This window comes from Zophobas morio, unplaced genomic scaffold, assembly GCF_036711695.1.
Source record: "Zophobas morio isolate AGI-343-1 ecotype UQ-CSIRO unplaced genomic scaffold, CSIRO_AGI_Zmor_V1 ptg001048l, whole genome shotgun sequence".
Taxonomy (NCBI): Eukaryota; Metazoa; Arthropoda; class Insecta; order Coleoptera; family Tenebrionidae; genus Zophobas; species Zophobas morio.
This window is the reverse complement of record NW_026973148.1, coordinates 433-20,336: the sequence shown is the minus strand read 5'-3', so window position 1 is coordinate 20,336 and position 19,904 is coordinate 433. Positions and strand designations below refer to the sequence as shown.

The window sequence follows — 19,904 nt, the reverse complement described above, 5'->3', positions numbered from 1 at the left end:
AAGGTGTTATAAACTATATAAAACTTTCTTAATCTAACTTTTGGATGAAAAGGAAATAAATAAGGAAGATGAGTTTAATATAAATTCTTTCCAATGGTATTATTTTAAAGTATTTATATCATAGAGTTATTTTTTTATAACTTGCTTAGGGACGAATATGTTCTTTTTCCAAATTTACTTCCTTCTTATATACCCGTTAAACTTGCTGAAAAATTAATCTTTATTGGCAATTCCATTAAGATTTCTAATTTAATTTCTTGTATTTCTATGTAATAATTTCCTATTTAAATTATTTATTATATAAATTTATTTATTAGCTTTAGAGGATTGGGGTGTCTCCAACTTCGAGTTTGTAAAAACGTTGGACATCTTACAAAACTGCAGCAACTTTGTTTCATGCGGTTTGGTAGTTTTTTGTTTTCGTTTTTTTACAATCTTTATTTCTAGTTAAATTTAAAGATTAAATTTATTTTTATTAAGGTGACCACATCTATAAATTAGTTAATATTTATACTTTTAAATTTTATTTTATTTTTTTACATTGGGGTTTTTGGTTATATATTCTATTTTTTTTTTCCTTACCTTACATTTTTCTTAGAGTATGACTTATATCAAACGTTTTTTTTAATTAGGCCGAAGAAATCATAACAAAAGAGTATAAAAAATACTCCTCCGAAATCATAGATGTGCTTGTCCACCGCCTCCAGTTAGATTCCAAGCTAAAAGTCTTACTCGTCTTCTATTAGTAAATTTTTGTGGGGAATTTAATTATAACATCGAAAGATATTAAATCAAATTTTCTTTTTGACTGAAGTTACTTTTATTGATTTGCTGGTTTTAAAAGTCGAAGCCCTTTTTAAATTTCCTCTTCCAATTTTAGCTACAAGTTTTTTTTTTGCCAGTTAATATATTTTGAATAACTTTTTTAAAACTGATAGAAATTGAACAGCTTCTTGCAATCGAGTACAGTAACTTTTTCCATACAAATGAGACGCCCTTTTGCGCACTGAATTTTTGCAGCGACGAAGTTAACAAATTTGCTTTTGGTAATTTTTTTTGTACAAGTAAAACTTTTGAGATATTACTTATGTTGCCATTTTATAGGAAAATGGAGGTCTATCTCGATTACCGCTCCAGAATTTCCTCCCGTCTTTTATATCCTTTTTTCAAAGGATTCTCTTGTTTTGTAATTATTTTTAATCTTGAAATTTTACTTCTATATATTTTTTAAATTATTTTTGTATTATTTTTTTAACTTCTAATTTATAATCAATTTTTTATTTCAGTTTTAAAGATGTTTTTGCCTTTTTGTTATCGCTAAAGCAAGTCTTAAGCACGCTCCAAGAAAACTGGCGGAGCGCACGAAATTCTGCAAATGTTTTTTTACGTTATTTTCGTTTTGTCTAATTAATTTTATTCGACGTTTATTTAAAAATCTTATCTACAACCATGCAAATTATAATAACAAAGCTTTTTTAAATAATAATAAAGTCCCTATCGCTTTAATTTTTATTATTCGAAAAAGTTTTTTTTTCAGAAAAATAATAATAATTCCATTAATAAGCGAGAAGACGCTCGTAAAGTCGATCCTTTTTGGATTCAGAGATGGAGAATGACCCACTTCGCCGAACAATTGTTTCTTTATTTAACGGTATTAGTGTTAGTAGCAAAACAGCTCAAGAGTGATCCGCCTTTCGTTTTCGTAGGAGGACGTCCTTCGCTTTCATTTTGAAAAGTTTACCTCAAATGTAAATAACAAAGATAGTGTGGACGACATTAAAAATTCCTACGAAATCTTTTTGAACGTTACGAAAACTCAACTTTTTCTTTGCAAAATTCATAGTAATAATTTATTTATAACTCATTTATCATAATAAATGTCATGTTATTATACTGCTGTAGTAACGAATACTTTGGCGGAACTGTTTGAGTGTTGTCACAAGTTTTGCAGCAGTACATCCGTGGAAAAAAGAAAGGAAGCAGGCGAGGTGCTTTATTTGTTAAGTCAAGACCACAGCAAAAGAATTAAATCCTACTCTCAACTTTTTATAATTTATATTTATTTATAAATTGATCATAACTATATAAAGCAAACTTATTTTTTAAGTAATTGATGCTGTGCAAATAATCTACTTTATATCTTAAAATTGCTCTGTAAATAGTAGCTTTTCTATATACAATAGTAAACATATTAACTTTTTTTTTTAGGGCTTTAATAAGCAGTATAGACTTCTTTTGAGGATTCTTAACGGCCTTAAAAACTCCACTGAAACCGGCGTTTCGCTTCTACTGGAAAGAATAAATTAACTCAACCTAACAAAACGAAGGATGCGAGAAATATCTAAAATAAAATATTTTTTATAACGGTTGTGTAGTACTGTAATTTACTCTAAAAAGATTATATACAATAGTATCATAAAGTATTATTTCGTTACACTGCATATACATGGGCGTAGTAGGGCTCGTTAGCATAGCTACAGTCTCTATTGCTTCTTCTAAGCTGCTATTGTCCCCCCTCCTAAAGTAGAAGAATCCACAGATCTTCATATTATGGCTATGTTTACTTTTAGTAGTTTTCACTAATATACTACAAGGAAAAACATTGATAAAAAACATAAAATGCATTCGAGAAATAGTATATCCAGTTCAAAAAAAATTTTATTTACTAATATACTACCTTAAATTTCCTAAAATATTTCTTAAAATCTAAGAAAATAGGTGAGGTTTTCCAACTTGATAATAATGGATAACTAAAAAATCTCCCGAATAAGCAACTTTGCAATTTTTAAAGAAATGAAAAACATAACTAAAGCAAGCTGACAAGCAACCGGCTAAGATAGGCTAAAATTAAATCCGTTGCAGAGCGCTACCACTATTCCTCTGTAACGGATGCATAAGTTTCTCGAAGTCTCTTAACAAAATATCTATATATTAGAGTACAACTACCACTTTGCCGAGGAGGTCTAGTTGGTAAAGGAGTTTTTGGTCCGGGCCCGATATGTCTCCGTTACCGTACAGTCTGTCCTTCGGAAAATAATTGAAGGCCCTTGGGAAAAGTAACAGTGAAGACTACTTGCGCCTCAGCCCTTAAAGTCAAGATAAATGCAGATTAAAAGGTAAACACCCCTATAAAACTGGAAGAAGTAGGCTACTTGAAAAAGGAAACCGCACAGAAAATTGCTGCCAATTTTTTTTACTGTAGAGCGTGGCGGTTTTCCAGCAAATAAAAACTTCAAATTTGAATTTTAATAGTTTGAGGGCCCCCAACACTCAAATTGTGTGATATTTTGGTTCTTTATTGGCTGACAAATCGTTTCATTTTAGTGATTTGAAGCAAAAGCAACGGATTCTCGCCCATCTCACGGAAACTTTGCAGTTTGTATGCCAAACAATAAAGGAAGCTTTAAGTAATGACTGTTGACGTGTCGGCGGCTTCTGTTTCAGCTGCCGATGAAGGCTTTAAAAACGTAAAAAGAAGTCATGAATCTCTTGTAGCGGATTCAGATGTGGTTGATATTGCAAAAAATAGTGTCTTATGTAACAAACTTAATATATACGTTATAAGTCGAAAGAAGAGAAGAAAAAAAAGAAAAAAAGTCGATGGGGTGGTGAAGCAGAAAAGGCTTCGGCTCCTGTACCGCTTGTCGCAGCTAATTTACCAAAAGACAAACAGGAAGCTCTTATAGGTTGTGAACTATAAATTTTTTAATATTTTACAGTATTATTTGCTCTATTATTTAAGCCCGTTTTCGAATAATTGAAATAAATAAGCTTTTGACTAGTGGGTTGGGGATTCTTATCGATCCATCTAACCGCTCTCCTTCTCCAGGTTCATATTATCATTCTTTTATTTAATAAAATAACTAAACTAAAGTCTTTCATTATAGAGCCTATATATGATAATCGGGGCATTAGGATAAATACAAGAGAATTTCGTACGAGAAAAAAGTTAGAAGAGGAACGACAGATTCTTGTTCAAAGGGTGATGCAGCTTGATCCCACCTTTCAACCGCCTCCTGGTACGTCCTTAGTTGTGTCTTCCAACTTTATTGGGAAATTTATAATTTATAATTTTTTTATAACATTTTAATTATAATAACTTTTTTTACTAACCAATAAACGGGGGCATTTCTCGAGCCTTTATCCGAACATTTCATGTATATTTTCTTAGTTTAGTTTTTGTTTCACGGGGGAGGTGTCCTATTTTATATTAAAGGTAACCTAATCAAACCTCTGCTATATATATTATTCATTCACATGGTTTGTATATGCTCTCGTTATGCAAGCTCTCTTTCTTAGTATTTTTTTATATATAGGACTTCGGGGTGAGTCTTCGGTGATAGAAGATCGGATCGACATTCCGCAGGATCAGTATCCGGAAATTAATTTCATTGGGCTGCTTATTGGCCCGCGGGGAAATACTTTGAAGGAGATGGAAAAGGCATCTGGGGCAAAGATTATGATTAGGGGGAAAGGAAGCGTGAAGCCTGGCAAAGGCCGTCAAGGCGGTCAGCCCGTTCCCGGTGAAGACGAAGAGTTGCACGCACTTATTCGTGCGCCCGACGAGTTGAGCTTCAAAAGAGCCATCGAGAAGATTAACAAAATTATAAAAATGGTAGTCACTAGTGAGGCTCATTATTATAAATTATTTTTAAATCGCACTTCTCAATTACTCCTCAGGCCATTGAGTGTCCTGAAGAACAGAACCAATTGAAGAAACAGCAACTTGAGCTGCTTGCAAAGATGAATGGTTATTTGTTGCAGCCCACGGGGACTGTCATTCTTAAGGACCCTTATTGGCCCTTTTTTTGAGCAGGTACCTACAGGGAAGACTCTATCTTCAGTGGCTGCGGCAACTGCGGCTCTGCAGAACACCGCGATTGGCAATGTCCCGAGCGCAAGAACGCTGTAGCCGCCATAGTGTGTAGCATATGCGGGGGCGCCGGCCACATTGAAGCTGACTGCTTGCAGAAGAACAAGCAGAACCCCACTATCGATAAAGCTAAGGTTAGCATTAACCCGCATGGCCTCGCCTTGTGCCTTTGCTGATTAGGCCTTTCCAGATGGACCGAGAATTTGCGCTCTTTTTGAAGGACTTAGGCGAAGATGTGCCCGAGGAGCTGCTGTCCGATCCTGCCCCCGAGGACAAGCAATCGGAGGACCCGCAGAGTCAGCCGTCTGCTACTAACCCTTCGAGTATATCAGGAGACCTGCCTGCAGGCTTGCTTTTGTCTGCTCCCGCGCCTCCCCACGGTTGTGCCAGCGCAACGTTGCGTGTGCTACTCCGCTTTATTACCGTACTTCCTTTGCTGCAGCGTATCCGCCAGGCCCTCCTTCGTATCTTCCCATGTCACACCCTTTTATGATGCCGCAACCATACGCACACCCCGCCATGCAACCGGTAACCTCCTATCGTTGTTTCCCGATCGCAGATCATTATTATTCTGCAGTATCACCCCTGGCCTCCGCACTCTGTGGGTCCTCTGCACTCGCACGGTTGTACCCCTAAATATTTTAAATTGTGCTATTCGTTTACCCACCGCGTGGTTTTATCTTCAAGGATATCCGCTGGGGCCTTCTACCTCGCCTGCTGCCCCCTGGCCTGCCATGAGCGGGGCAGGTTATATCTATCCGATGGCGCCTGTCGGGGTAGCTGCTGACTGTCCGCCTCCTCCGAGTAGCGGCTCTCCTCCGCCCCCGCCCCAGGGACAACCACAGCCTCCCCCTCCCTCTTAATACGCCCCCCTTTTAAATTTTTATACACAATTATAAAATAAATGAGTTTAGCTATTAGCATCTGGACACGCGTGATTTTATTTACTAGCTGCGTAAGGGGGCATATGAACTAGTCGTTACAAACGGAAGCCCCCGTTTTTTAGACCTGGCTAGGAGGCCATGTGGGATCGTAGTTTATGAGGGTGAGTTCGAGCAGTCCGAAGGGCATTTGTAGACAAGGCGCAAAAACTACGGCGATGTTTTTTTCCTGCATGTAGTTCAACTCGCTGTGCGCTGCCACTTGCTTTAAGTGCATAAACAGTTTGTTTAGAATGAAAATGTTTTCACGGGGAAGCGAACGGAAAAGTTGCTTTAGTTTTTCGATCTTTTCATCCTGAGTGTTTAGACCTACATGTATACAGTAGTCGTTAGCATTAAGCATGATTGAGTGACGAAGCGCAGGACTTTCAATATTCTTATGGTCCTCGAACCCTCCAAATAAGGGTTTGGGGATGCTTGTAAAGAAATATTTGACCACCGACGCACACGAATTGAGGCTCTTCTCCTCAAGTCTCACAGGGCGCCCTGTCGTGGGGGAAATATACTTGGGTCAATTTTCATACAAAGTGTATTTAAAAAAAGGAAAAAACCCAAATGAAAATCAAGCTTTAGTTCTCGGGACTGCGTGATGCTCCCAGAGAGGCGATAGATACCTTTACACGTGAGCCCTGAAATATCATAATGTATATAATTATGACGGTGGCCAGATGCAAAATAGGGTCACCCCGCTTCTCAATAGCTTCCCAGCACCTTTGTATGCACAGAGGCACGCGGGAGCCCCCCTCGGTGTTTTCTTCTAGCGATCTTGTAAACAGACCAGGCGTTGTCTCCCACATTTCTTTTTCCTGAATTTGCATAAGAAAGTACGGCATGAAGTGGTTTGTTTAAGACGGAGCGTGTACCATGAGCTTCAAGTCTCCGGACTGCATTATCTTTCTTATCTCTTCGCTATTGGAATGTTTTAAAGTTTCTGCAGTTATGTCTGCGTTACTTTTACGGCGGCCACTATTTTTGAGCCCTCTTATGCTGTGATGAAGAAATTTTCCCGTTTTTTTAAAGGACTGACTGGGTACTAGCGGCAAAAATTACAGTATAACTCTTTTGAGATCCATTGCTATTAATAATAACTACAGATAGTCCAGTCAAGTCTCTTTTTCACCATCTCGCAATCGGGTTCGCAAGAGGAGGGTCGATCGCGCGTATAATTGGCGACTAAGCAATTAGTGGTTTAATGAAAAGTTTAAAAGTACAATAATTGTTAGCAAGAACAACGTAGGAACCCATAGCCTTGGCCATCTTTTTTACACTTCCAGTTTGTTTACTTTTTATAAGAACAAATTGAGGGTTCGGATATGCATAAGGGATATCCCAATCGCTTAACACTAAGGACGATGCCTGCTCCTATACGCAGAAGGTTACGGTTATTCAATTTTAAAAATTGATTAGTGACGATCAAACTAACTGAACCACTCCGTTCAGCTAGGAAGTGGCCACTGGTGCTAATATTGGGCTTTTGTAGTGCAATTTGCCGAAGAACTTTGTTAGTAAAGTGAACGGCCTTGGTTTCTAGATCCACTGCTTTGCTACCCACGCCTATTGTAATTGTACGGACGCAGTCCTTAAAATATAAGACATGTAAAAAAAGATCACTAAGATTGCAGGTTATACTTAGAAGTCACCCTTAAAGCAGTGCAGGTTAGATAAATGCGGACGTGATCGCCTTCCAGATCAGAATACGAGCAGTCAGCAAAAATGTTGTCCTCGTCGTTCAAAAAACGCTTCTCCTCTGAAATAAGCAGTACGAATAAATGGGTTTTCATGTTTATTAAAATAGAGTAAAAAATTTTGTTTATATAAAAGGAAGGAAAACAAGTTAAAAAATATAAGGTTAAGGTTTTTCCACCGGTTATGCGATAAGCTTTTTTACAATAGTCGATAGGAAAAAATGCACAACTTTCATAAAAGTAGCATTCTTAAACCAATCGAAAGGTTTTATAACCTTCTCTTAAGAGATAAATAGGTCAACAGTTGGTATGAGTTATGCAACTAGCTCGAGAGTTGGTATAGAAAAGATAATGAATTATGTATACAGCTGAACTCAATAATGCAACCAGCTGAACGTTTCTAACAGACACAATTTTAATAAAACTTCTGCAAATATTTTCTACAGACACAGCCCTTTATATTATATAGTCGTTTTCGTTCATATTCATACATAAACTTTTTTATGTATAGTTCATATTTTACTTTTTCTATTTGGATTTGTATGCTTTTTTGTTACTTTAGAGTTCCATCTTTTACCTCTTCTTCTGAGTTTCTATTTTGTGCCGAAGTGAACTTGGTTTTCTTGCTGGTCATACATGGTTTATTCGCTTCTTTTACTTAGCTATGTAAGGATATGTCTTATAGAACTGAGTCACGAACAAACACTTCCTCAGCCCTTCTATTATGGGAAAATTCTGAAAATTAAAAGTTTCTTATTAATGTAATTAAACCGATTATTAAGCTTTACATAATGACGTTTATATATTTTAATAAATATTTACTCTGTGTTTATTGAGTGCTTTCGTGCCAGTTAATACGTATCTTTCTTAATCACGTAAATTTAAGTATATTAGTTGTTCCGGTTATTATGAAAACAACTATAGCTGTATTAATTCTCTTAAATTAGAGTTTTAAGCAAATATCGCAGTACTAAAAACTAAAGGGTTTGAAATTTTTTGAGATTGTTGGACCAAATTATTCGTGTTTCAAAAATTCAACTGATATTTTAAGTTTTTTTTTGTATTATAAGCAATTCCCTCGCTACGTTTAGCTGCTAGCTTTGCATACGTTGTACCCCCTCTAGTGATGGTTGCATGAGTCTCCTTAAGCCCACTTAAGTTAAATTACGTAATTGGTTTTCGATTCTTCAACACAACGTACTGCTAACAACTACTTGGCAGTTGGTCTATCGCAGGTTTACTAAATTAATTTTACGTAGTTATTTATAAGCATCTTAAAAGTAAATGAAGTTATAATAAAAGGGGTAATCAAAAGCCAGTACGTTATTATTCGGACAAAAATAAAAAGCTTATAGGTACAAATAAATATTAAAACCTCCATCTCTCGTTACAAAACTAAGGTAATAATTGCTTGCTTCGTCTTTAGGTAGTCCAAATTTTTCTAGAGCTAAGGAGGTAAGCTCAAAGTCTATACAACAAGGAGATTAAGGTTTTATTTAATGGTACAATTTTTATATAGTTTACTTGTTATACAATAATGAGCATTTAAAAAAATACTCGAAGTCATTATTTTAAAACTTCCGTCATCAAAAAAGACGTTAGAACTTTTAAAATCTAATTTTTTTTGTACAGTCACCTGCTGGCTTCCGGCTCCTATTTAATTAAAGCAAAATTAAGTATCACTAATTTCTATCAGTTGTAGGTATAATATAATTTTCAGCCTTCTGAGGGTTTATGAGCATTCAGCAATTGTGGTTTTAGGTATGACTCGAAAAGATCACTTTCACCAGAAAGATCCACTGATTTTGTATGGGGTATGTCTTTTATTTCTTCACCCTCTTTATCTTCTTCTTTTGGGAAAAATCTACCGTACACATTTACAGAAAGTTTTAAGTTGTTCATAATTTATAGGGATATTAACAGCCTTTACAACATCCCAAAAGTTTTATTAAACAATGTCTAGCTCGAAATAAAGCCTTTTTTACCGTTCTGCAATATCTGCAAAAGAATATGTAAGCCAATCACCGATGCTGCTTTCATACTAGCTGATCTGTGTCACCCCTAATTAACTTTTCGTAGTAAATGGTAATCTGCTGTTTATCTAGGGCTAAAAAATTACTTTCCTCATAGTGAGAAACTAGGATAAAAAGTCTAACTCATAGTTAAAAGGTTTTTTTTGTGTTTTTTTTTGTAAGGCTATTAATAACTTGATTTGTCAAGTTTGTATAGAACCTTTCGAGTATCCCGTAGAAATTCTTATGTTTCGGTTCTCTATTTTTCGGTTTCTTAAGGTTTTTACCTTATAGTTAACAACTTAATTGTCAGTCTTATATAAAAACCCATACTTATATTTTGGAGTTTTTATTATTGGAAACCTCGTAATCTTTTTCTTACTTTTTGAAATTATATTCTTTTTTTTACTTTAGTAAGAGCTTCTTTCGGGTAGTCTCATATTAAACCCTTTTAAGCATAGTGATCTGTGTTTTTTGTGCAGGTAAACTTTTAAGATAAGTGATCAAACTATGCTCAGGCGTTAGCTAAGCTAGTTTCTAAATCCATACGGTTTTTAATATGCTACCAAGCGAGGAAAGAGGCTGTTGTGAGATAGGTACTTATCTCAAGAGGAAAAAGAGAAACTTTTAAACCATGAATATTTTAGCCACTTTCCAGAAATTGGTAAAATCCGCAAGTAAAGCAGTAAGAGACTGTCAATTTACCCCTTGTCCTTCTTGACAGTTAATATAGTTTTCTTTGAACTTTATAATAATTAAATGCTTTCATTTTTACAGAAATATTTTGACTTCTATCATCTCTAAAAAAATGAAAAAAATCAGACTTATTTTTCCTAATACCAACGTAATATTTTTTTGTCCTTTCAACCTTTGTTAAGTTTAGATGTAACTTAAATTCGCGGAGCTAAAGGTTCATGATATATCTCCGCTTGCATCTTATCACAATATGAAATAAGTGAGGATTGTTATGATAAACTCAAGAGTTAGAATATTATTCTTTTTATAAAGTCAAAGGCTTCATAATTGGTCATGCCCTATTTTAGTTATTATTCTGTTATTATCCGCTACTATATAACAGCTCCGGTTAGTTTTATTTAGTTTCCGAAGCACCATTAGTATTGTCATGTATTCTTGAAGCTCATAAATAATAGTAAGAGTTTTAACTGAAAAGTAAATTTAAAGTACTGCTAGATTCAGTTGCGTTAGATAACAGTGGAAAAACTCAAAGATTATGTTATCGTTGAAACATCCATGGACCTGACTTTTAATTACACTAAAAAACTTTTCGTCATGCAAACTTCTTATGGTATGCAACGTGCTTGAAGTTCCCCCTTCCACCCTTCTTTTGAAACTACTAAAACAAACCGTTAACATAACCGCTCTTTGTACTATGAACTTTTCTCTGTCTACCACAATTTTTTATAAGTAAAGGTCTTAAGAACAAAGTCTAACATAATAGTTTTAAGATTTAAATATAATTCCTGGATTAATAACGTAAACTTCCTATAAAAACTTTATAAGTCTAATAATATAATATTTTTCATCCAAGTCTCATTTCTTTAGCTAACATCTCCGGTCAATAAGTTTTGTATCCTGGCAACCCTTACTACGGCCGAAAAAAGGCGAATATTAATTCTTTTCCCACCGAAGCTAAGACGGGAGGGAGCTTCCTTAAGTTTATTAAAACTCTAAGGTTGAAACATAAAGGCTCCTTATATAAGTTTATTATAAAGACTAATGGTTGACTTTAGGATTCCAAAAAAGTGTTTTGTCTCCATCTTTAAAAGGAAATGGCTTTATGTAAAAAGAAAGAATTAAATTAATATTTAGCATAAAGTTAAACAATAGTTTGCCTTCCTGCGAATTCTCATATAATCATACTGAATAGGCTCTTCGTTCTCTTCATCGTGATGACCGTATTCTTTATAAAAACACCAAACGGCTGAAGCTCCAACAAGTGGGAAAGCGATGTAATAACATATATTTTTCCAAGTTTTTGCTAATTCTGATAATATTTATATATATATATAGTTTTACATATAAAATAAAGGCCGATATAAATATGCTTAGACTATAGTATATTATAGAACAACCTGCAGACTGCTTTACTAACTCTGCTTCTTTTCCAATATAGTCTGCAGCATGCTTAATGGTATTTTTGCAAATTCTTTGTTTAAACAAAGAAAAAACTTTAATGGACCTTCCAGTTAATAACATTGGCACGCCTTGAATGTTTGAAGCAATGTCCCGTCTGTTCATTAAATTTTTACCAATATACCTTAATTTAACTTTAAGGCACCAAATTGCATAAAAATTATGTATAGAAGTAAAGGATACCCAAAAAATTAGAGGAACCGCCAACTGTAGGGGGCTTACCCCCATCACTAATTCCTTATAGGTTACTGGTTACCATGTTTACCAATTGTCACCTAGGAGTAGATCTAAGGAATTAACCCCATACTATAGGCTCGCTCTCTCAAGCAAACTGGCAAGTTTGAGTATCACGTTCTTTAGAATCACGTTCTACTGGATTAGGCAGCAACCGACAAAACAAAAAATTGGTAAATTTAGTTACCAGTGAACATTGAGTTAAGCATGTGCTGCACAATCTTTTTATAGGACAAAAAAAGTGCATTCTAAATGTAAAAGGTTTATTTTTGGTTAGATAGGTAAATAAACATTTTGTTTATTCCTCTATTTTGGAACATTTATTGGGATATATCGAATTAACTTTTCAAAACAAATACGGGACTTTAAAGTATAGTTTCAACATAGGAAGTGATTTCGCATAAATATGCAACTGTTATTTTAAGCCTTAGAGTTTTGCCCGTTGAAAGGTTAAAACTTGTACCTTCCGCGCTCTAAAGGGCGTACATTTATAGTAAAGATTTAATCATTTTTCACTTCAATATAATAGAATTAACGAAAGAAGCAAGTTTACAATAGAAAAACCGCGAAACCTTATTAAAAAGTGCCTCTTCCCTTCTTTATTTTCAGATCTAGACTTTATCTTTCTGGTTTTTCTGCTTGTTTAAAATGTAAATCTTTATTATAGGATATAGAGAGTTTTTCTGTGCAATTAAAAGGAACTATCTTGTAATAGTTATTTAACACACGCGCTGAACTAATGTATTATTTCTTTAATTAATAGTCTTAAGTAGGACTGAACTTGCCTTTCTTGTCTCAAGACTTTTATAACTTTTACATTTAAGTTAATTTTTGACAAGTATAAACTGAAGCTAAAATGTTGAAAGCTCAAGATGGCAAACTTTTGGGGTGATTTTTTTAAGATAAGATTATAAAAGATTTACCTAAAAAAAAACGGGCTTAAACGTCTTCGAGTGGGGGGTGGAATTAACACCATTTTAAAGATGGGACCTCCCTTCCAAAATCGTTTTTTAAGGCAGTACTTTTACCAATTGACTTGAGAGTAGCTTACCTACAAAAGTTTACCGCTCCCCTTTAAATAATATAAAGTAGGAGAGGATAAGATCGTGATTGCAACTTTATAATCTGTTAAAGTCTTAAATTATTAAACCAAAATACAAGAGAGTTTCCTGTATATTAAAAAAAAAGGCTGAACTGTTTAACTTGAAAATGTTTAGCAACTTTAATGTTAGCTTTGGTAATGAAATGTTAAGAAAATCTGGTCAACCAAGATCCAGTTTTATTAAGAGATTTCTAATTATAAATTTTGATAATGTCTGTAGACTTCAAGAATTATTTCCACAAAAATGAGGACGAGGATGGCCAATTCCAAACTCTCCGCGACTTGGTAATGTTTATTTTCGCGCAGAAGAGCCAGCAGCTCGCCAGTGTGAGTAAGCCTGTAAGGAGGTTGAAATTTTAACCAATAATACTAGTGATTAAAACATTTTAAAATCCATTTTTTTTAAAAAAATAACTACCATATCCACTTAGAGATTTAAATAATAAAAAACTTTTATGTCAAAAATAAATGTGTAAACGCCCTCATTTTATTTTTTTATAAAATAAAATTTTAAATTAAAATTTGTAAGTATAGATTATATAATATTAATTAATACCATATAAAAGTATATAATGTAAAAAATTAATATTATTTACATAACTATTTTACAACTTTCTATTTTAAATAATCTTTTTGAAATTTTATTACCAAAAAATTTAAACATTTTTAAACGAAATTAAATCTTTTTCTTATATTTAAAAAAGATAAAAAAGTTTTGCAAACTGAAAACTAACGAAGACTATAATACTTGAAAATCTAATTAGCTTAATATAATAAAAAGTAAATATTAAATAAAAAGTATAAAAGAGCTGCTGTAAAAAATAATCAATAAAATAGTGTTAAGTAAATAATTTACTTCTAAACTCTATATTAATTAAAAAATAACAACCATACTAAAATATAAAATTATTAAGTTTTTCTACTAGCGCAAAACAAATTTTAAATTAGATTTTTTTAAGAAACTGGATAAAATTGAACTTTTTACAATAATGATTTATAAAAAAAACTTTATTATTAAAATATTTCTAGTTAAAATAATATAATTATTTTTTATTAAATAAAAAATGTAAAAATAGTTAATTTCCTGCATAAAAATGTTTTCTTATGATACAACATGAACTCAACGTTTAGCAAAACCAAAACTTTTCAATACATATAGACTTATACAAAAAAAATAAGAATACTAATACAAAAGTTTAGTTTATTATTAGGAATTTTTCTAATATTTTTAGAAAAGTTAAGTTTTATTATAAATAATTAGAAAACTTATTTACTTTTATTATTTTTTAGTAAATCTTTCCCATCTATATAGTTTTATACACAAAAAGAATATAATAAAAATGCTAAAAGCATGTTTGTTATTTATTATCAAAAAATTTTTTAACATTTAGAAAAGTTAATTTTTAGTATAAATAAAAAGAATACTTATATTAATTAATATTACTATATATATAGTAATAACCGATTGTTAGCAACTTCTGTTCTACTTTCGATATCTAACTGCCGGTTGCACACAGCTGTGTAGATACTCTCAAGAAGCGGTCTATCAGGTATTGAACAAAAAGTTTCGTAAAACAATATATTATATAAAATTTTAAATATATATTAAAGTTATAGAGTACTTCAGTTATAATAACAAAAAGTTAACCTAAAACTAATAATAAAAAATAGCGATAGTAACTAATATATAAATTAAAACAAAAATATATCATAAAAAGTAGGGGAAAATTCATATAGGAATGATAAAAGATGATTATAAATAAATACTTGAATGTAATGGAAAAAGTGAAGGAAATATAATTAGTTAATTGCTTCATATACACGTGATTGCCTAGAGGTAACAAACTTAAAAATAACTGGATTCAAAGAGGTGGAAACACACATTTTAATGAATAAATTAATTATAAATTACAAGTCTTTTAAAAATTAAAAAATTAAATAGTGGCGTGTTTAAAACATTAGTATTGAGAAGAAAGTATTTCAAAAATTCTCTTGTTATTCGTGTCAAAATAGTTCTTTACATCATCCGATGAAATAAAGAAAGAAAATAAAATATAATATAAAGTTTTATTAAAGAAAGGTTACTGGGACCGAAGAAAATAAAAAAACTATAAACAACCTTTTCTGTATATTATAAAAAAAATCAAATTAATTTTATTTTTTAAAAATGGTAGCTTTTTGTACAAAAATACAGTCTTATAGAAAATTTTTATAATTACCTTTATTATAAAAAGTTTTTTATATTTCCGGACTATCAAAAGCTTTAATCAAATAACTTTTATAAGAGAAAACTTTAAATAAAAAAATAACAAACTACGCACAAGGTCACAAAAAGCATTTAACTACTTTTGAGAACTTGATTGGTTAATTATAAATTACTAAATAAGAAGAAAAACCAATAGGATTCATCGCTTTAGTTGATAATAAAATTGTAACTTTCTTTTCTTCCCGCCTTTCGTATAAAAAAAGTTTTTTATACCTTTCAAAAAAAACTTTAAAGACTTTTAACCTTTAAAAGGATAAATACTTTTTATTATATAATATTATTTCTATATAAAAGTTAAGATACCTTAAAAGGTGCGTAATAAAGAAAGGCTTTCGGTATAAACAGTTTTTAAAAATTATTGATAGCATTTTATTTGTTCATTCTTTATTTTATAATATGAAGATAAGAACGTATAGAAGATAATTCTGCTTTTTTGAATATGTATAAAAAAATTCTGAAACAGAATTTAAACTAAACCGCTTAATACTTTTTTTATAAAATATGCAAATAAAAAAAATTTGTTTTTTAAATAAAAAAAGTATATTCAAAATATTAAGTAAACAAAAAAAAGCTTTGCTTTTATAAAACTTAGTAAAGAAAAAAATATAACAGTAAAATAAATAAAAAATATACTAGTAAAAAATGGTACACTAAAAAATGTAATATCTTATTTATAATAATAAATAAACAATGTTACCAGAAAATAACTCATTTACGTGAACGAATAAAAATAACTATATATAGTAATGCCGGGGCTGAAAGGTCACCTGTCCCAGTAGAAGTCAGGCGGCGATAGCAAATGGGAGACGAGATTTATATTGCTTCGCAAATAAAGCAGTTGACCCGTTTTTTTCTCCAAGGACCTTCGGGATATGTTGAAACACGTGCCTGACTTAAGAAAAATTTAGTCAATTATAGTGAATGACTAAAATCCACGTGGGTAGCTTTGAAAGCAAATAAATGATATGCGCAAAATATATAACCAACTGTTTTCGTTAACAAAGTAGAAATACGAATAAAACAGCTTGATTATGAAAATAATAATCAAAGATTTAAAAATATTGAGAATAAAAAATATAAAAAATAATATCATAGTTAAAAAGTTAACTTTAGTAAGTGAAAAGCAAGTAAAATGCTCCATACACGCGTTGGTTAATAATAATTGTAATAAACAGTGACACCTTCATGGAAGTTGGAATGTAGGAAATTTCATCCACAAGCTCTTCAAGCATATTTTCCCAAATGTCCAGTTTTGCCGACAATGCAAGAGCATCAGAAGCAGCTAAAAAAGATAATAATCATAATAATATTGTAAAAAAATTGTAAAATACAATACTAACAGTATATTTTAGTCGTATAGAGTACGGTAATCTTTTAAAACAATTCAAAAGTTTTAAAAAGATATTTTTGTATATATACTCAACTAAGAAGAATCAAATATGTAGAAGCACGAACAGATTCCAAATTATTATAAATAAATAGAAATGCATATATATATAAGTAGTAATATAAGATATAATATAACTATTCTATGAAATATTAAAAGTTTTCTTTTAATAATGCATAAGCGACAAACAGTTGTACAGGACTATGTAATATTTAATAGATTTATGCAATAAAAGGGGTTAAACAAAGAATAAAGATGAAGATAAGAATACATTGCCTTTATGTGGCCTCTAAATAAAAAAAAGAAAGAGAAGTCATCAACGACTTTTTTTTTCAAGTACAAGTAATTGCCTGCTACATTGGCAATACTATTATAAAAATTTAATACTAATATAAAAAATATATTAAAACTAGAGTTGTACTCTTCTAATATATTACTAACAGAACCGCAACACATATATATTTATTACAATTAAAATAATAAATAAGTGATTAACTAATTATATAATAAATGAAGTAATTGTTGAATTAGTAAATAAGTTTTAGTATAAAAAAAAGACATGCGAACATATGTTTAGAGACGGTTTAAAAAAATGAGAAAACTGTCACGCTGCGGTTATTTATATGCGCCCCCATTTTTATTATAACCGTATTATTATATAATTATTACTACTATTGCATAATATATGAGGAAACAAAGAAACTACTAAAAAATAAAGGCTTGCTGCTAAAAAGAAAATATTATTTTAGAATATGATTCCTTCGAGAAGTTTTTAATATCTAAAAGAGAAAGTTTTTTTTACCATACTTCTCAAAAGTTAGTGTTTCTCGGTCGTGTTTTCCAGAAAAAATAATAATATTCTCGCTGACTAATGTAGACTCTCTGAAAAAAATTATTTTAGAAACGAATTGTAGCACAGACTAATTAAAATAATGAAAGGTATATAAAATTTAAAATAACCGAGAATCATCTATTTTATAATAAATTTCTTCTTCCGCCACGATTTTCGAGATGTACGGACGAACTTCAATTTTATGAAGAAGTTTATTAACCTGCAAGCGGTATATAAAATATTTAGCCAAAATACTTTCAAAGTATGAGAAAATTCTTTTGGCCTTTAGACTAAATTTAAAGCGTCTCCAAATCTCAATAACTTCTTAATATATTAAAAAATTTTTAAGTGTGTGGCGGCTGTTGGCGCTTGTATCTTGCTGCAACCAATATTTATACGGCGTTTATAAAGATGAACTAGTATAAATACAGAGAGACTGACTAGGGTCATCACGATTGCCACAACTCCTACGAAGACCAAGCATGGCAGGGCGGGGATTAGTTTTTATTATTTTAAACTTTCCAGGATTTTGTATTATTTTCGTTGGTTTTTAGATTTTATGTGCACTCGACAAAAGAGTTTTACTGCCTGATTCCAAAACGGGCCACCAAGAAATGTTTTAGTAAAAGCGAAGTTCTCTTATCTGACGGTTTAGTACTTCCAATGCTTGGTAAACACGGCAAAATCCACGCGGAGGCCACTCAGTACCAAGCAGGAAGGTAAAACATAATTTAGTTTAAACGCTACTACTAAACAAAGATTGCGTTGTTTCGATTTCCGTTTAGTTTAGTATTCTAATGTCTTTCTACAGCTATTAAAGTTGTAGTGTGAAGCACTCGTGAGGGCGAGTACTGCTTAGGCTCTCACGATGACGCACAATAATTAACTTTTTATAAACGCTAGGTACCTTTTCATAAATAAACATTATTGGTCTAAAAGATATACTTTACGCTTTATAACTTTCTAAAAGTATACATAAATTAAATACAATTTTTACTCAAAAAAAATTTTTTAAACTTTTGATTCCAATAAAAAAATAAGGGAAAAATATATATGTAATAGGAAATCTAAACTAAACGAACCTAAAAAAAATGGTGACAATTGGCCTTACAAAAAGAAAAACTCCTCTAGTTAGTTACTCTCTTGGATTTAAAAATAAGGTGTAAACCAAAACAAAATCTAAAAATATGGTAAAATAAACTAATCTCAAATCATTTCTAATCTGGTTTAAATTTAAAAGGGTAACGAAAAAAAAAGGTGATGAAAAAGATGCAAAGTAGAAATATAAAAGTTTTATACATAAATATAGTCTCAGAAACTTTAACACAATAAAAAAGGTTAAAAATACGTACAAATTAAAATAATTAACTAATTTAATCAACCTCAAGCATTTCAGAATTAGAGATATTCCAAAGAACAATAGTACCTGGTATTAACAAGATCAGACACATTGTATAAAATATAACAATAAACATAACAAGAAGATATATTAAAAAACCAACCACTTTTGAAGAAGAAGATTTCCCCTCTTTCTGAAAAAGAATACACGTGAATAACATCAGTTTCCTCACCAACAGACGAAAAACTGGTGATTTTAAAGTCTCTATAAAAAAAAAAGAGAAAAAGAGGAATTTTTGGTACAATAATTGCAAGCTATTTATAAAACTTTGAGTGAAGTAAAGACGTAAGCGCTTCTAAATTAAATGCTTCGGAAGTACAGAGGGCTTTACATATCCTGAACTCCAAAGCTTTGCCCTTAGAATGGATAGGACATAAAAAAAGCGGAACAGGGATGAAAACAAAATATACAAAAAGGAAAGAGATAATGGAAACCTGAAATTTACTGTTATGCCTGGCCTTTTCTCTTTTTTTATGTTTATTTTTAGCTCTCGTGGCAATTCTGTTGTTTAAACCATCAGTGGAAGGTAAAAAGGTACCTACATAGATTAAGATTGTCGTGTTCAGCACCAATAAATATAATAAAGAGGATATAGCAAAAAACCTAAACACCTTTAAAAATATTTTTTTTTATCCTTTGAAAGAGAAGAATCTATTTTATAAAGGTTTGAAGTATTTTTGTAAAGTAGTTCTGCGTTTTGTTTATCAAAAATCGTCCGCGAACCATTCCCCCCTTCAACTTCAAATATTTTACTTTGACTATGTACCCTATCGGAAATTCTATTTTTCTTTGTCCCAGCGTCCTTAAAGTCTTTAGAAGCGTTCGTGGAAATTATATTGTCGTCTTTACAGTGATTGTAAAATTTGCTGAATATTGTAGTGGGGAAAGCTGTTTTTAGAAATAAGCAAGGAGCAGTTATATGATAGTATAGAATTTCAATAGTAAAATTAGAAGAAACACTTCGGTAATAATGGTTTACGAGGTAACTTTTATAATAAGGTAGATTTAAAAATTTAGAC

At 31.6% G+C, this 19,904-nt stretch overlaps 4 protein-coding genes and 2 long non-coding RNA genes across 6 annotated transcripts; 2 read left to right on the top strand and 4 right to left on the bottom strand.

Moving 5' to 3' along the window:
- The first annotated feature begins 68 nt into the window (after nucleotides 1-68).
- On the top strand, nucleotides 69-2,329 carry LOC135122262 (spindle pole body component 97-like). The gene is made up of 11 exons (XM_064046458.1): nucleotides 69-72; nucleotides 318-406; nucleotides 633-725; nucleotides 784-886; nucleotides 939-1,046; nucleotides 1,105-1,186; nucleotides 1,287-1,377; nucleotides 1,565-1,651; nucleotides 1,707-1,842; nucleotides 1,903-1,988; nucleotides 2,209-2,329. The coding sequence occupies exons 1-11, from the start codon at nucleotides 69-71 to the stop codon at nucleotides 2,305-2,307; spliced, it is 978 nt and encodes a 325-aa protein (XP_063902528.1). The 3' UTR covers nucleotides 2,308-2,329.
- Nucleotides 2,330-3,275: 946 nt separating this feature from the next.
- Nucleotides 3,276-5,756, top strand: LOC135122265 (splicing factor 1-like). The gene is made up of 11 exons (XM_064046460.1): nucleotides 3,276-3,509; nucleotides 3,566-3,686; nucleotides 3,743-3,829; nucleotides 3,888-4,019; nucleotides 4,317-4,615; nucleotides 4,681-4,750; nucleotides 4,817-5,007; nucleotides 5,064-5,253; nucleotides 5,316-5,401; nucleotides 5,451-5,496; nucleotides 5,561-5,756. The coding sequence occupies exons 1-11, from the start codon at nucleotides 3,411-3,413 to the stop codon at nucleotides 5,734-5,736; spliced, it is 1,497 nt and encodes a 498-aa protein (XP_063902530.1). The 5' UTR covers nucleotides 3,276-3,410; the 3' UTR covers nucleotides 5,737-5,756.
- Nucleotides 5,757-5,843: 87 nt separating this feature from the next.
- Nucleotides 5,844-9,084, bottom strand: LOC135122267 (rho GTPase-activating protein 21-like). The gene is made up of 11 exons (XM_064046462.1): nucleotides 9,024-9,084; nucleotides 8,875-8,967; nucleotides 7,455-7,561; nucleotides 7,238-7,393; nucleotides 7,056-7,176; nucleotides 6,907-6,987; nucleotides 6,678-6,847; nucleotides 6,500-6,620; nucleotides 6,366-6,443; nucleotides 6,181-6,300; nucleotides 5,844-6,123 (listed from the first exon to the last, which is right to left on the bottom strand). Exons 1-11 carry the CDS (start codon nucleotides 9,064-9,066, stop codon nucleotides 5,876-5,878), a joined length of 1,338 nt encoding a protein of 445 aa, XP_063902532.1. The 5' UTR covers nucleotides 9,067-9,084; the 3' UTR covers nucleotides 5,844-5,875.
- Nucleotides 9,085-11,234: 2,150 nt separating this feature from the next.
- LOC135122261 (uncharacterized) lies at nucleotides 11,235-11,800 on the bottom strand. Its single transcript, XR_010279309.1, has 3 exons — nucleotides 11,605-11,800; nucleotides 11,365-11,516; nucleotides 11,235-11,305 (listed from the first exon to the last, which is right to left on the bottom strand). It is a non-coding gene; the product is annotated as an uncharacterized LOC135122261 (long non-coding RNA).
- A 1,396-nt stretch (nucleotides 11,801-13,196) lies between these two features.
- LOC135122266 (required for meiotic nuclear division protein 1 homolog) lies at nucleotides 13,197-17,531 on the bottom strand. Its single transcript, XM_064046461.1, has 5 exons — nucleotides 17,457-17,531; nucleotides 16,449-16,549; nucleotides 16,035-16,159; nucleotides 14,464-14,544; nucleotides 13,197-13,338 (listed from the first exon to the last, which is right to left on the bottom strand). The coding sequence occupies exons 2-5, from the start codon at nucleotides 16,497-16,499 to the stop codon at nucleotides 13,197-13,199; spliced, it is 399 nt and encodes a 132-aa protein (XP_063902531.1). The 5' UTR covers nucleotides 16,500-16,549; nucleotides 17,457-17,531.
- A 1,337-nt stretch (nucleotides 17,532-18,868) lies between these two features.
- LOC135122264 (uncharacterized) lies at nucleotides 18,869-19,390 on the bottom strand. The gene is made up of 4 exons (XR_010279311.1): nucleotides 19,320-19,390; nucleotides 19,153-19,241; nucleotides 18,989-19,089; nucleotides 18,869-18,912 (listed from the first exon to the last, which is right to left on the bottom strand). It is a non-coding gene; the product is annotated as an uncharacterized LOC135122264 (long non-coding RNA).
- Nucleotides 19,391-19,904: the final 514 nt, after the last annotated feature.

Excerpts from the sequence above, each read along its gene's own strand:
- LOC135122262 (XM_064046458.1), top strand. Across the intron at positions 407-632 it reads ACTTTGTTTCATGCGGTTTG|GCCGAAGAAATCATAACAAA; the intron begins GTAGTTTTTTGT and ends TTTTTTAATTAG. Across the intron at positions 887-938 it reads TCTTCCAATTTTAGCTACAA|AAATTGAACAGCTTCTTGCA; the intron begins GTTTTTTTTTTG and ends TAAAACTGATAG.
- LOC135122265 (XM_064046460.1), top strand. The coding sequence starts at position 3,411 with ATGACTGTTGACGTGTCGGCGGCTTCTGTTTCAGCTGCCGATGAAGGC. Across the intron at positions 4,020-4,316 it reads CACCTTTCAACCGCCTCCTG|GACTTCGGGGTGAGTCTTCG; the intron begins GTACGTCCTTAG and ends TTTTATATATAG. Across the intron at positions 5,008-5,063 it reads CCACTATCGATAAAGCTAAG|ATGGACCGAGAATTTGCGCT; the intron begins GTTAGCATTAAC and ends AGGCCTTTCCAG.
- LOC135122267 (XM_064046462.1), bottom strand. The coding sequence starts at position 9,066 with ATGACTTCGAGTATTTTTTTAAATGCTCATTATTGTATAACAA. Across the intron at positions 6,988-7,055 it reads AAAGATGGCCAAGGCTATGG|TCGCCAATTATACGCGCGAT; the intron begins GTTCCTACGTTG and ends CTAATTGCTTAG. Across the intron at positions 6,124-6,180 it reads GGACCATAAGAATATTGAAA|GTCTAAACACTCAGGATGAA; the intron begins GTCCTGCGCTTC and ends GTATACATGTAG.
- LOC135122266 (XM_064046461.1), bottom strand. The coding sequence starts at position 16,499 with ATGCTTGAAGAGCTTGTGGATGAAATTTCCTACATTCCAACTTCCATG. Across the intron at positions 16,160-16,448 it reads ACATTCCAACTTCCATGAAG|TCAGGCACGTGTTTCAACAT; the intron begins GTGTCACTGTTT and ends ATTTTTCTTAAG. Across the intron at positions 14,545-16,034 it reads CCTGACTTCTACTGGGACAG|ACCGCTTCTTGAGAGTATCT; the intron begins GTGACCTTTCAG and ends AATACCTGATAG.